A 16,224-nucleotide genomic window follows, 5' to 3' on the forward strand; every position below is an offset into this window, starting at 1 on the left:
TATAATATATAGTAATATGTGAAGTCTAATGCTGCATTTATCACAGCAAGTGATACACACTGCTTGTAAAAATCTTTCAGAGCCTGAATTTACTTTTTTTTTAAGAAAAAAAAAGTCATTCATAAAGACGTCCAGCATTTTTACACATTCCACTTTCAAAATGTGTCTGGTACAGAAAGTAGCAGCACTAACATTGTGACGTTAATAAAAACTTGAGAGAGATTCTGCTTAAGTTTACGCGTTCAAATCATCGCATTTTCGTCATAAACAAGACAGGTTTCCAGTGTAAATTCTGCCTCTTCTGTAAGTGTCTCTTGCATGATCTTTTGCTAGGCCATCTTAACTTAAGTTAAAGTACGTTAATGGGATCTTAACAAAACCTCATTTTAATTTATTGTGACACTGCAAGAAAAGATTTAATGTTTGCCTTAATTTCACTTTCTAAGCTTAGCATGGATCTGGTTGTTACAAGCAGCATGTACACTTAAGCTAGGAGTCTGATGTATGCACACATTGTTTCTGTTCTTCCTTGTCAAACTGTATTTCAAAGTCTTTACGTATGTAGAAAAAGTAGGAAATCTACTGAAAGAAAACCTCAGATATAAATGAAAAATGACGAATAACCTCTGTGTGGGTGTGTTTCTTGTCTTTGATTAATTCAGAAAAAAAGGCAGAAAAGGGAGAGGTAGAAATGGGGAAAATGGGGAAAATGCAAAAGTCTGTATGGCTCAATCAGCCAAACTGCTCTTCAGAGGGCCTATACTGAGGACATCAGAGTTTCTTTAGTTAGTGAAAACTAAATAAAAGTTAAATTATTGAAATAATGGCAAAATCAGATGTTTGGACTGTAGAAGAACAGAGATTCTTTTGATACTGGTTTTAAGTATTATGCCCCAGCTTCCCTGTCAGTAAGCGCTGTGCACTTTAGCACTGTGAATAGGCATAACCCTATTGTAGTGCTTGAGTTGAGTGTGTAAACGTAAAACATTTTCTTATTTTTTTCATGTAGCTAGCACAAGGGAGTAAAAACAGAAGCAGGTAGAAAGAAGAGTTGGAGGACCTTTGGAGAAAACATGGTGAAAAGGGAAGGCTTTGGAAACAGATTAAAGAAGACCAGAAAGACATCAGAACACAACAAGGCACAAAGAGAGAAAAATATTTGTCTTGTCCTTCTGGTTGTCTTAATTTAGGTCTCTGATTTACAAGGAGATCAATTCAAGTCTGTGAAAAGCTCTGTTGCACCAGTAGTACTGATCCTGCCACACAAAATAATTTAAGGGAGCAAGCCTCCAGGGGCATATTGAGAAAACAGTCTTTGTCTTCTCTGGTTTATGTCCACATTCCTTTTTGAAATGTGGCATCGCATATATGTGTGTGTGTGTATTTAATGTGTAGGATAACAAAGACTTATTTCTATGAACATATTCTGGGAAAACTGGAGTTCTCTTGTCTAAACATTGAGGAAGTTGGTTTATTTTTTTTTATTTATTTTGTTGTTGTTGCTTTCTAGTTCTGTATGCAACCTGGAAATAAAAACAACTGTTTTGCTTTGCTATTAAAATGTTTAGGTGGCATGCTATACAAGATCAGAGAATGTTTGTAAATAAAGTATTAGCCTCCTCTGTAGTGAAGACACTACTGATAAACTTCTGGGTTGTGAGAGGAAAGCATGTGTGGTTTCAACAGGTGACTGAATTGTATGTTTTGTGGTCTTTACAGATAGACATAGACAGCTGAAGAATCGCAGGCTGAAATGAGTAACCAAGAGGCTGATGTTCTGCGTTGCTGGAGATGTAGGAAATATATAGCAAATTCTGTTTGCCTTGCAAAATGTCATGGAAAAGAACCATCTGAAGTAAGTGTAGCATCTGGAGGGAGTTTGTAACTTTTTCCAACGCCATTGGTTTTAAATAAGGGAGAAGTATTAGACTTGCCCTCACTTAGTAATTAATCTTCTGTGGAGATAAGTACTAAAATATGGACAGTTCCATAGAGTGTAATGTAAGCAGTAACGCTAGTGAAGCCGAGTAGGCAGTGATCACCTTTATGTTCTGTGACATGAGGGCTGGTATTCATGATACATTTGACTACTAGCTTGTGTAGGGTATATAGTGTTACCGTTTTTCATATAAAAATGGGTTCTGTTTTTGACAGGTTTAATGCAGTCATTTTTTGTTTTAATACATCTTAACAGAGAACTTTTTGTTTCTAAGGTGTGTTTTAAATACTGATACTAATTTCCAGTGTGGTGGTTAACTGTGTGTCAAATATTCCTACATCAGAAACTTTTGCTCTTCGTTTTGAAGAAGTGGGAGATAGTCTGTGCACAAAAATATTTCAGAAGATTAGCCTGCCCTGAGGGGGAGGGGCGGATGCCCTGCTAGGCTAAAATACCACTTAGTAATTTGCATCATCTTTATTAAAATAGACAGAAAAATAATCATATGGAATAAAACAATGACAGAGGATTTCCTGCTGCTTTATAATGGCAGTTAATAGTCATAAAGAGTTAGAGTCTTTCCAAATATGCCAAGAAGACTGTGCTTACATCCTATGATCTTGAATCAAAGTGAAAAAGCAAATAGAAGGGAAGGTGTTGAACTTTTCTATTAACACACTAGAAATGCAATAACATTCTTTTTGGCACTGGAGAAGGGTATAACCAATAGAGATAGAAACAAAGTTACTAATTTTTAAGATCCTGATATAATTAGTATTATTAATAAACCCCATTTTAATCACTCTGCTTACAGAGCTTGAGGTTCTGGAATATTTTTCATGCTTTATACTTGAGGAGTTTTTATTTTGTGAATGGTTTGAAGCATTTTTTGGAGGTGTGTGCGGGGAAATTTCAACTCCTTTCATGGAAAAAATGTAGTGAAAAGAAGGAGGTATCTTTGTCCATGCCCCATGGTGGAGCTTTTAATTGCTAGTGGAGATCTACCATCATTGTGCACGAGACTGAAGTAGCTCCTTCTCTAATTATGTAGATAGCAGATAAAAAAATGTAATTTAACACTACTTCCTGAGACATTGGGAGGCAAAGATTGTACTATGATGCGAAGAGTAATGTTTTCAGTATGTCAGCTTTCCCTGATGAATTTTGGACCTTCAGTCAGACATAGCTGAAATATGAGTAAAAGAGAAAAGTCTTAGAAAAAAATCTTAAAACCAAATGTCGAAGTTACGAATGCAGTATAAACACTTTAAATCAGAATTATATCCAAGTTGAAGTACAGTTATTATATCCAAGTACAGGAATTATATCCAAGTTGAAGTTGAGGTATTCTCCACAGATAGGAGGAAGATGATAGCATAGACATGGCAAACAGATCTATCTGTCTGCTGTCATTACTCGGAGAATTTCTAAAAGCTTCTGTCTTCTGTGTATAGCCCCACTTTCAATTTTCAGCATAATAAAATTCTTATTCCCATGAGTTTCATAACATGAGTCAGTGATTTTCCATATTTACAAATTTTAATAACTGATTTTAAGACTTTACACTCATCAGAGTTTCCTTATGTTTTTAGCCATCTTTATAACTTTACTGACATTCTAAACCATATTAAAAGATTTAATTACATTTGTATCATTTCTGTGCTAAAAGGTAGTTAGGCAATGGTTTTTATTTTAGTATCAGTTAGTGAAATGCCTCAGTTTTTTAGATTTTATTTTCTCTTCAGTTGGTCACATCATTGCAGTAAAAACTCAAAAGTTGCTAAGAGCCCCTGGTTTCTCTGCTAGTTTTTCTAACAAGCATTAGAAAATGAATTTAAAACTATTTGTGGCATAGTTGTGCAGTACTGACCACAACCTTCATATAAATTAGAACTTAAATTTTCCTGTCTTTACTGGAAAATTGTGCCAGCTGATAGCGCTTCTGAAATCAATTTCCAAATATTCTTGGAAGATCAGCAATTGCATACTTTCTGCTCTTGTAAACAAAACAAAACCACCTCCAAATGCCTCCGTCTCCACAGTGGAGTCTGTCCAATGTCCTTAGATTCAGAAACAGAGAATTATTGACAGCATCTACCTGATTTTTAGCTTAAAGCATGTACCAACATCTTTGAGTTTTATCATTGGTTAATAAAATATTTACTGAATTTGGGAAGCTGACTTCTGACTATATTCAAACAAAAAAGCTTACATGGATGTTGAATATCAATACAATAATTCTTTTTTTAACAGACTTCACAACCTTCAGCTGCTGCTCAGGAGTCTTGCAACATATGGCATGTGAACTTAGAAGCCATTCCAGAGTGGGTGAAATGTGTCATTGAAAAGGTAGATCTTTTTTTGCTTGCATCTTTATCATTCAAAATGTGAAATAAGTAAGGGGAACAAATTTCAAGGGCGCTTTTCTGCCAAGGTCCATGTATATTAGAGAGACCTTATAACTGAGGGAATTTTTCTCAGTAACTTGTATCATTACCATTTACAGAGGCTTTTTTCCCTCTTAAATGTTTGTTTATGTATGCACAAAACCTACACATGATAAATTCTGTTCCTGCCCATTTATAGATGAATGCGTTTATGTTTGTCCAAATAACTGTCTTGGGCACCTCTGCATATTTGGTCAATGCTTAAAATTATATTAATTGTCTAGGCTTTGGGTTTTGGTTTGTCTTGATCATTGTATCTTGCAGTACTAACATATGTTGACAGTGACAGTAAGAAGCATGTTTCTTTGTAAAAATGGACTGGGGGTTTTGTTAAGAGGTCACTTGTTGGAATATGATGTCTTTTGTATTTAATGTGCTATTATGTCATATGAATAGAAAGTAGTTACCTTCCTGCAAATTCAAAGGTCTGATGACAAGCCACTGTCACTGCTTTTGAGTTTTAACTGCCCATTTGAAATTACAAACCATCTCATAACTTTCCTGTTGTACTGATTGCTTCAGCTGAGTATTTTCTTTAAGTTATTTTAGGTCTAGAAGTTAATGTTGTTGCATAGATATAATAAGCAAAAACAGTGATTTTCTTTTGCCCTACAGTTTATCTCTGATGAGTCTTTGATTTTGAGAGGCAAATGATATCTGCATTCCTTTGTGCTTAGACTTCAGCATTTAAGCTTTACTATATTGCAAGGAACTTCTGCTCTAAGAAGATTGTTGTGGTTTAACCCCAGCCGGCAACTAAGCCCCACACAGCCGCTCGCTCACTCCCCCCCCGGTGGGATGGGGGAGAGAATTGGAAGGGTAAAAGTGAGAAAACTCATGGGTTGAGATAAAGACAGTTTGATAGGGAAAGCAAAAGCTGCGCACACAAGCAAAGCAAAACAAGGAATTCATTGACTACTTCCCATGGGCAGGCAGGTGTTCAGCCATCTTCAGGAAAGCAGGGCTCCATCACACGTAACGGTTACTTTGGAAGACAAACGCCATCACTCTGAATGTCGCCCCCTTCCCTTCTTCTTCCCCCGCTTTATATGCTGAGCATGGTGTCATATGGTATGGAATATCCCTTTGGTCAGTTGGGGTCAGCTGTCCCAGCTGTGTCCCCTCTCAACTTCTTGTGCACCCCAGCCTCCTCACTGGTGGGGTGGGGTGAGAAGCTGTGTCCTGGTTTCAGCTGGGATAGAGTTAATTTTCTTCCTAGTAGCTGGTATAGTGCTGTGTTTTGGATTTAGTATGAGAATAATAGTGATACCACGCTGATGTTTTGGCCGTTGCTAAGTGGTGTTCACACTGGTCAAGGACTTTTCAGCTTCCCATGCTCTGCCAGGTGCTCAGGAAGCTGGGAGGGGGCACAGCCAGGAGAGTTGATCCAAACTGGCCAAAGGGCTGTTCCATACCATATGACGTCATGCTCAGTATAGAAACTGGGGGGAGCTGGCTGGGAGGCAGCGATCACTGCTTGGGGACTGGCTGGGCATCAGTCGGTGGGTGGTGAGCGGGTGCATCACTTTTTTTTTCCCCTGGGTTTTGTTCCTCTCTTGCTGTCTTGTACTTTTCATTACAATTTATCCGCCCTCCCCCCAATATTAAACTGTTCTTATCTCAACCCACGAGTTTTCTTACCTTTGCTCTTCTGATTCTCTCCCCATCCCACTGGGGGATGAGGGTGAGCAAGTGGCTGTGTGGTGCTTAGTTGCCAACTAAACCACAACAGTCCTTTTTGGCACCCAACATGGGGCACAAAGTGGGGAAACGTGGGGGTTTCAGATAATAACAGATTAACCAGAGCATACTAATTAATTTAGTTCTGTTAGTAGTTGCAGGTCACGATATTGATTCATCTGTTGTTGACATTGGTTTATCCGACCTGCACCATGCTCATTTTTTGCTGTACATGTTAAAGATTTGGGTTAGTTTTTGCAGTTTGCTGTGCTCTGCAGTGATTAGTAATGTTTTGCCTGGGAGATTTGTTATTAAAACAGTGACCTGGTGCTTAATCTGGTATTTGGGTTTTGTGCTGAAGCCATTACTGTACTTCGGGTACCACCTCGTGGAGACAATTATCAATTATACTTCTTCCTCTGAGAGGTTTTTTATGGAGGAAATACAGAATGGCACCTTGGCTACCTTCTTCTATGATGTTTCCTCCTTCCTTACAATAACTTTTCAGTATCTTGAACATCCTTGGGTAGTTAAGATACTTCTGTTGGTACTGCTTGGGAATATTGTTTCGGTTTTGTCTAAGGTTAATAAGCAATTTAAGAATATCATCCAGAGATCTGCACCAAATCTGGATAGCTGTGAGTGGCAGGGTGTGTGGAATAGCATGGGCAAGTATCTAGGACAAGTAGAAAAGGCCTTGACTCTGTGTAAGCACTGCTCAGCAGTAACAAAACCATCCCTGTATTATCTACACTGTTTTCAGCACAAATCCAAAACATAGCCTCATACTAGCTTCTATGAAGAAAAGTAACCCTATCCCAGCCAAAACCAGCACACAAATCCGCCCTGAAAATGATACACAAAGAAAAAATTGTTATGAGTGTAAAACTAAGCATTCAAAAATAAAGAAAATTTGTTTCATCTTCCTTCATTGTTTTGCTCTATGTTTTGTTTTGTTAAACATTAATTAAACTCTTTTTAAAATTAATGATCTCTTCAATAGTGCATGACAGAATAGTGTATCTGTTTCAGAAACATTAATCTTGGGGGCAGTGGGTGAAAATTAGGGATGATGCGGTATTTCCCCACTTTACAGAATTGCCTAATCTTGAATGCCTGATCATAAGGATGCAGTTTTTTACAGTACATTGCATGTTATATTATTTCAGTAAAATTGGATTCAATATTGATACTAATATTATTCTTTTCACCTTTAGCTGTAAAGGGCCAGCCTTCTGCATTTGAAAGCCTAGAGGGTCAGGTTGGAGATGTGGGAAATAGAAAACCTACAGCCTGCTCAGAAAAGGCTTAACATATTTGCTCAAGATTGCAGAGGAGCAATGCTCCTTTGGTGGCAGAGGCAAAGAATGTAATTCTGTATGAACACCTTCAATATCTTAGTGTTCATTTTGTCCTTTAATATCCTGGGAACTCTTACCTCATTCAATTTTGACTTCTCTGGAAAGACCCTGTGGGTTTATGGATAAATGTGGTGTTTTTTAAACAATTCTGGCTTATCCCCAGATCCTCCTGGGCTCTGAATAATTTTATGATCATGTGTTATTTTCTCCTGTATGACTCCTGAATCAAAGGCTAAATCATTTTACATAAGCACAAAGTCTATTTGCAGGCTATAAAAACCCACTGTTTCCCAGCCAGTTCTTTTTTGCCATCTGTCCCTGTTCTTAACCAGTTTCATTGGGTTTCATGCTCACATTAGTGTATAGATAATCTCCAATAATTATAAATATCTAGCTAGTGCTGCTAGTGACCTTTATTGACCTGCATTTTCTCTCCCCATCACTCATCACTTGCTTTAGCTTCTTTGGCTAACGCTTCCCAGTTTTCGTCTTTATGCATTCTATCATTAAATCTGTGTACCCTCAGTTCCTTTTCAAATCTTGCTGATTTTCCCCCTACCACCTCCTCCACTAGTAGGCTGTTACTTCTATTACTGAGGCAATGCTTCCATAATCCATTGCCAAACTCATGCTAAATCAGTCCCAGACTCCCTTGTACTGCACCTCATCTCCCAGTCTCTGTGCACACAGGACATAGAAATGTCCTTTTTCTGCCTTACTCTTTCTTGCATTCCTATTTTTGCCAGGCTCCTAGCCTTCTTTCCTGCCCTTCATGAATCACTCCTCTCCATTTGGAGATCCATGTTACTATTCCATAGTGCCTGAGTGCCAGAGGACTCACTAAAGGCACTACAAAGTGCTTTTCCCTGAATTTTAGTGCCTAGCCCATGGCATGTGGGAAGTGGAGTGTGGGAGACTTGTAGTAAATCTCTGAAACAGCTTAATTCTTCTTTTGGAATGGCATATGCACACGTTGGTCAGCTTTATAAAATGAGAGACGCTGTGCATGTTCAAGGAATTTTCAGGGATTTGAAAGCCTTTGGGCATATGTACAGTGAGATTTTTTTCTCTAAGTTAAAAACATGTCCAGATTTAAACAGATTCTCTTAGGTGCAATGAAGGGCACATCTTTGATACTTTGTGAAATTTTGAGGTTTTAACCCACAAGGCAGGAAGAAGTTTCTCAAAGAAGTGTTTCCAGAACTTTTTCTAGCATTGCGTGTGAAAAATAACCTTTTTTCCGCACAATTTTTTTTTCTGAAACTGCAAAATTGATATTACTGAAGCTTTCGGAAGCTTTCAATTAGACAAGCATCAGTCATGGAATCATCTTCCCAAACTACCTTGAAAGCATTTGCAACTGTAAGCAATGCTTTAATTAGAAATGTTGGGCAGCTTCTGTATTCATGGCTCAACCCCACTTTTGGCATACTAGTCAGGAATGTGTGACTGGGGTTGATAATGTTGTTTCTCATCTGGGCTTTGATCCTACAAACACTTGCGTAACTTTAATCCTCAAAAATGTTTCTGCTGACAGATGTAGTATTTACTAAAAATACTAATAGTTGTGCAAATATGTAGGATTTTATAGATCTTTGATACCTATTTTCTTTTGAAAAAGTGCCTTTAGAATTGAAATGAAATTCATAGAATTAGAAATAATGGAAATAACTGTCTCCTTATAGATAGAGTATTAAAGACTTGTCATGGTAGCTGCACACAGATTATGATGTAATACTACATACACCAAAATACAAGTACCATTTCAAGCTTTCGTGGGGTAAGCAAAGTAAAAAGCTATATTCTCTTTGTAAGAAATCTCCTTCCACTGTACTTAGTATTCAAGAAATGTATCAGCACTCAGAAGATTCAGCTGAGAAACTGTGCTTGCCAATTCCAGATTAACATGGTAAATTGATTTCACTGCTTTAAAGGATCTAATGTTTTCATTAGTATTGCGGCATTATTCTATTTTAAACATATTTCAAAGTCCCTACATTTTGAAATGTGTGTTCTAGATTTCTTAGAACCCGTTATCACTGCAGCAAGCAGAATTTTGACCAGAACATTATTTATGGTGGATTTTCTTTCTGCTGTGAAGTCTCTTTCATTGTGTTTGAAAAACAAAAAGTAAACCCTTTTATAAAAGGAGAAAAGTAACTCTAGTAATGATTTCTTAGTAATTTATTTACAATGAATGTGTTGGGTGTTTTTTTTTCTTTTCTTGTCAATAGGCACAGGGGACAATTGGAAAACTGCACTGCCCGTTCTGTGAGGCCTGCTTAGGGGGCTTTAACTTTGTTTGCAACACAAAATGTTCCTGTGGACAGTTAGTAAATATACATTTCTGCAAAAGTCGGACTGACTATCAGCCAGCTTTCTCTGTTACATTGGCAAAATCATCAGGAAAACACTTACCTCTCCTCAAAATTCAGTCTGGTTTTAGCAAAGATACTTGCCATGAAGTGGTAACTGCAACTTTGGAAATCAAAAATCAAGGTCTTTTGTACATGGCCAGAAGTAATGATGGTACTGGAAGATTAACAGAAGCACTTTGTCTAGAAGTAAGAGCTCCCAGATTTGAGATGAAAAGTAAAAAACTTCCCTTAAAGGCATTAAATCAGAAAATAAATCTTTCTGCATCCTATCCTATGAATGATGCATGCACTGTAAAACCTTTTCACAGAAGATCACGTAGTTTGGATTTAAATATCAGAGAGAGACTTGTTTTGTCACCTGCGTTATGTGAAACTTGGAGTATGGGAACAATTTACCATGGCCAAAATGAAAATCCACCTGTTTACACACAAAGTAGCTTGCAATTAGAGTCCAATAGGGAAGATGGTAGTTCTTTTCAGGACCTATATAGTTCCAATGCTGACAAACTACAAAAAAGGTTTCAAGTTACTTCCTTTACCACAATACTACATAGAGAAACAGAAAGTGAGTGTGATTTTGAAGCTACTGGACAATCTTCTGGGAGTGCCACTGCTGATGGGTCACCTTTTGTGATGAACCTTTCTTCACCTACAAGTGCTGTAGAAGAGGAACAATACACCACACCTGTTGGTCTTGTGCAGCCTGTGAGTATTTCCTTCAACCAAAAGCTGAATAAGAGAGAAAGAAACAAGTTGAAAAGCTTGAGGAGAAAACAAAGAAGGCGAGAACGGTGGCTACAGAAGCAAGTAGGTGTTTAAATTTAATTATGCTAGGTTTTTTGTAAAGTTTGGCTTGCTTTTATAAATCATTCTGACTTTTTTTGATGCTGTCTCTTAATACTGGTTTAACATGGTACTCTCTAGAGTCAGGTATCCTGCAAGCAAGGATTTATGACCTCTTCCTACATCTACATTTTTTTCCATCTAAAATCAAACCTTGGTGGGTATATATAACTAGTTGCTCTTGGCCTTCTTATTGGTTTGTGATGTAATAATAAATTTGAAGTGAGGAAAAACACAGTAAAATTTAATCAGTGTGATTAAAGGAAAACTAAACGTTCAAATCTTCTAAATGAGAAACTATAGCATTTCAGGATTTCCTAACTTTTAAGTAATGGAATTTTGAGTTAACTTTACAGTTAAGAAAAAACTATGTTTTCAAAGATGTTTGTATTTATTATTTATTGTAACACTAATATTTTTCTTTGAGTAAATAATTGATTGTTGCTATTCATAATATTAGTCTTTAGTGGGTAAATATTTTGTCTACAAATCTAACAGCAATGTTACATATTCTTATCAATTATACAACCATGATTTTCTTCTTCAAACCAGCTAAAGCAGAACAGAATTAAAGACCATAGATGGTCATGCAGTGTTGGGTGGCAGGAGGGGAGAAAGACCAGGAATATTATCTTAAAATGAATAACACAGTTTTTGTTTGCTCTGAAATTCAGTAGAAAGACTAATGATATGTATGCCTTTAAAAGAAAATTTCTGATCATAAAATTCCTGCTACAAAATACTGTGTGACCACCAAGAGCAAACATACTAACTCTCATCAGAGTAGTAGTACTCAAGAAATGATTCCTGCTTCAGCGAGGTATGTCATTGTGATAATCTTAGAATATTCCATAGATGAAGTGTAGTGACATATAAAGCTCATGTAAACCTTATTTCACAGATTTTTTTTTATGTGATTGCTTTACATTTTATAGTAGTCAAGTCTAACTTAATATTTATGCCTTATTGAGAAATACTAAGCTTATTTGAATTGACTATGCTTAGGGTAGATATTCAATCATTTTCATTGGTTTGAATTTAAAGCAATAGGATATATAGGACCAGTAGTTCATATATGGATCTTCCGTTAGTCCTTTGTACCTAAATGATTTTCACCCTTAATATTCTGCTGTCTTCATACAGTTCCACTCCACTCCGGCACCAATGACTTCGAGCTCTTTCCTACAAACAATCAACAGAGCCTTTAGAATATAGTACAGAATTAAAGCAGAGCAGTGAATTCAGGATTGAGAGAGAGATACATAGAGTCTGTCTCTCTCAAGTAAATGTAAGAACCAGCCTGAAAATATGATGGGTCTGGGACATATTATGAGACTTTTAAGTATGGTGTGCATATATTCTTTCATCTTTGGGAAGGTTTTTTATTTTGTTTAAAGAAAGATTTAAATTGTCATTGTGATATTTTGAAAACTTGTTCTTATTTTGTAAAATGCTTCTCTGAAACTGGAAGTAAAGAACTTTTCCGAGATCTGTATGTCTTAATATTGAATTCATGTTTTCCAATAAGTCTAAAGATTCTTAGGTGTCCGAGTCCCTAAAATGGCTTTAAAAATTCCAGGCCTCATTGTTTCAGTTAAATGAATGATGATACAAAAGCACTGTATATATGAGCATTTGCACAGTCATGTCATCTGCAGTCTCTCCAGCCACTTTAATCTTTGTTAGATGTTACTTTTAAGAACAAAAAATGTACAAATTTTCCAAATTTGTGTAGCTAAGCAAGAAAAATATACTTTCAGATCTTTTTCTTGTTAAACCATGCTTAACCAATTCCTACATTATTTTTAAGTTTCATATGGCAAATGATATGCAGTTGTTAAATCTGATATGTCTAATCAGTAAGCGTTCTGTTTACAAAGTACAAAGAATTAAAAAATAAGTATGTAAAATAAATAATCTGGTTTTGAATAGTAGTTTTGAGGGGAAGATATTTTGGTTTTGCATTGATTTCTTTAACCTTGGTGAAAGTCCGTGATTGTGGCATGGAATATTTAAACAGGCCTACTTCTCAGACTGTGTCAAGCAGCACGTGTAGCTAGTGCAGCTGGGTTTCCCATTGCTGTGGTATCTTCCCGCGAAAATGTGGATCTAGAAAATCGCATCCTCTGTACAGTCTGCCATGTTGCAAAAGAGGATGTTCCTCTGCCATGCACTCCTTTTCGTGGCTGCTCCCCTCTCATGTGCCAGTCTAGGTATTGTCCCTTTTCTAGCAAGTTCCACTTGCTGACCTTTTTCTTCAGCGTTCTGACACTCCTCCTTGTAAAAATGTGCATTTTGTTACAGTGGTACTTAGAATAGGAAGCTCATCTGTGGTACTTTGTAACCATGATTTCCAGAATACTTACCACGTATGCTTAAGCAATCAGATAGTAAAACTTCACAAAGAGAAAAAAGCATAAACCTCTGAGTGGATGGAGTGAAAGAGTTTTGGTAAATGACAATGGGAAGCATTTCATTTAAGTGCTCTTTTAAGAAGTACTTCAGTGCAGCAGAACCCTGATGTGAGGTGAATCTCTTTTAAGCTCTCTCTGTTAAAGGTACTGTGCATCTCATTTTTATCTTTAATTGAAGGTTTTCTGGAGAGCAGTCCGAGAGAACAGACCTGTTCAGACTTTGGAATTTCTTTGTAAATGCATAGGCTGCTTCTCTAAGTTTATTTTGTGATGTGCTCTAAGTTTATTTTGTGATGTGATAACTTTATCTGTCAAACATTTTTTCTGTCTTGCAGTAAGCCAAAATGTGCCCATAAACATTGTGTTGTGACAGAATGCACTCTGTTATTAAGTTCAAGTATATACACCTTGGATTGTAAATGGGAGCGATTCTGTGAGCTCCTGAGCTGCACTTGCCCCCGGAGGCCTGCACTGAGGCAGGCTCTGTGGTGTAGGTGCAGGACTGAACTAGCCTGCTAACAGCAGAGGGACCCAAGCTTCCTCTGTCTGCTCTACAAGAGAAAGCTCTTAGTGCTTGTGAGGGAGGTACTTGCATCGTGTGTGTGTGTGTGTGTGTGTGTGTGTGTGTGTGTGTGTACGTTTGTGTTCATGGAAGATTCAAAAGTTTCTGGTATATTGTTAGGGTATGATAATAACTACTTAAATCTAGGAATTGCCAATATTAATCGTGGTTCTTGTTGCTATAGCTAAGAAGATGAAGTATTTCTGTTATAAATTCCCTTTTGTGTATATCTTGTTATATGTTTGCATTGTTTGCTAATGTCTGAAGCTTGTAATAATTTTCTGAAAGATCTCAGACAGAAATACCATTTGTGGCTCCTCCAGTTTTATTTCATTTCTCTTCACAATCATTTTACATAGAGGAAGACTATGTAGCCAGCTTCAAAACTGCAGTAGCCTCTTGGAAATCATCCTGATAGATCAGAAAAAAATTTATTGGCCTTTTTGCTTCATTTTATAACTTGACACATTACCAGTTCTTTTGTATCTTTTTAAAAACATGAAAGTTTTGTCTTACACAGGTGACTAGTGGTCAGTTTCCATGAAGCGAGTTTGCTTTCATGCTCCCACTGTTAATCTGAACTCAGGATAAACAGGTGGGTGAGGTTCTGCATTATTTATCCACACTGTCAGGTGCTGTTATCCTGCCCTGCAGCCTGGAGTTTTCAAGTCCATACTGATGTTCTCTAGCAACTGACGGTCTTGTAGTGGAGGCGCTCAGCTTCAAAGGTTTAACTTGTGACCTTAGTTCACTTAATCTATACTTGTGTCTTTTTCATGTGTACATTGGTTTATAATTCTTTTTCTTGCACTGTCATTTTTGTATTTAAACTGTAAATCCGTCAGGTGTCTTGTCATGCATTTATGTACTTGGATTTCAATCACTCTTTCTATGATGATACTCATAACAAGAATTATCCTCAGACTGCTTATGGATTCCTCCGCTGGCTGTTGGAGTGCTAAAAGCATTATTTAGTGTTGGTACCAAAGTAAAGCAGGAAGAGAAGGAAGTGGAATGAAATCACAGCTGGAGGAGGCAAGCAGTAACTACAAGGTCTCAGTTGTGACCTTTGTTAGGGAAATACGAGGCCCTGAGGAAATATGAGGAAATATGAGAAGTTGCTTAAAGTAAGGAAAGAAGAAACACAGGGGAAAAGGGACAGTCCTAATCCCATACCCTCAGATCTGCGCCAAAAGATAGTGGATTTAAGGTGAAGTAATACTCAGCTGCAGTGACTGACTAGCTGTGAATCCCCGGAATTAAGACTGAGGGATGCAATAGTGGGAGAGCATTTTGACTCTGTGCAGCTCCTACTGTATCTGCACCAGATTTCTCATTCACTTCCTCAAGTGACTGTAAGAGAAATGAATATCAAATATCAAGATAAACCTTTCCAGCTTGGGAAAGGTGGAAACTCTGATTTCAGTGTTCAAAACCACTCCTGCTCTGGATAAGTTCTCAAAATAAAATAGCAGTTTTTAAGTTCTATATTTAACTGGTTGAACTTATGTTTAAAGCACAATAGACTTTGAGATAAAGAAGACTGAAGTGCTTCTGTGTTAACATGCAGTTGCAGAGTTCACAGTCCCTGGCCTGATACATTTATGATTTACTCTTTCTGAAATAGTAGTATCGCGTTGATGGTGCTATAGCATTAATGGTTTAAGAGCCATTGAGCAGCAAGGCTGCAGGGTGTTACGCTCACATCTTGTTTATGGGCAAAGAAGAAACACACGTTGTGTATATAAAGTCAAGAATTTATTTTTCATATAACTGAGATCTTACAAGTGTGATTATTGTTAGTCTAGGTTTAATTGTTAAAGAAAAAAGGAGGACTAATATTGCCACTGAGACTGTTATGTGCACTCACTTGTTCCTACCCAGTTCCTGCAGTTCTGCGCATGGCGCTGTGCCTTGGGGTCTGCGGACTGGCAGCAGACCTTGGGGTCCAGTGGTGGGGAGTGTTACTGTGGCTTGCCAGCATCTGGAGTCCTTCACTGGGAGCAATATGATGTTCATGTTGATGGTTTCTTTTTCTTTACCCCAGAATCCACTTGAGGTCATTTTTGTGTGTTTGATAACACACTTTTATACCTTTGCTCTTTGTTCACTGCTCTGCAGCTTCATGCTACTTTCAAATTACCTTATGTGGTGCCTTTTATGTATGTAAGATACAGTTTCTTTGTTCTGTTTGTTACCCTTAAAACCAATTAAGTCTGCATTTCTTTAACAGACCCCTGGGAAGTTGCTCATAGCTGTTGTGATTTCTAGTGCCAAGCCAGTGCCCCATCTCATGTGATCCTGTGCCTGTACTCCTCCGTGTTGTGTCCTGGGTCTCCATTTCTCAAGGCCTGTGCTATATTTAGCAGGCCTGTATTTCTTTACACTACATCTTTATATTAGAGTTGTAAACATCTCATTCTACATGGAATAACCTCTGTCAGTGGTCATACCATACAAAGATAACAAACATAAAACAAATTAGCCATAGACATCTGGTCAGTTAGAGAAATTGCTGTCACAATTTCTGTCACAAGTAAAACCAACTTGCTGTCACAAGTAAAACCAACCGGCAGGCAGGGCAAGGGAAGCTCAGCCAG

At 37.5% G+C, this 16,224-nt stretch overlaps 1 protein-coding gene across 1 annotated transcript in view; it reads left to right on the forward strand.

Moving 5' to 3' along the window:
• The window catches only part of RNF180 (ring finger protein 180), a 79,207-nt gene that overhangs the window by 3,449 nt on the left and 59,534 nt on the right, over positions 1 to 16,224 (forward strand). The window contains exons 2-4 of the mRNA XM_072859494.1: positions 1,720 to 1,855; positions 4,193 to 4,288; positions 9,662 to 10,612. Coding sequence (XP_072715595.1) covers positions 1,754 to 1,855; positions 4,193 to 4,288; positions 9,662 to 10,612 — 1,149 coding nt within the window. The 5' untranslated portion in view covers positions 1,720 to 1,753. The remainder of the gene's footprint in view (positions 1 to 1,719; positions 1,856 to 4,192; positions 4,289 to 9,661; positions 10,613 to 16,224) is intronic.

This window comes from Ciconia boyciana, chromosome 4 (genome assembly GCF_034638445.1).
Source record: "Ciconia boyciana chromosome 4, ASM3463844v1, whole genome shotgun sequence".
Taxonomy (NCBI): Eukaryota; Metazoa; Chordata; class Aves; order Ciconiiformes; family Ciconiidae; genus Ciconia; species Ciconia boyciana.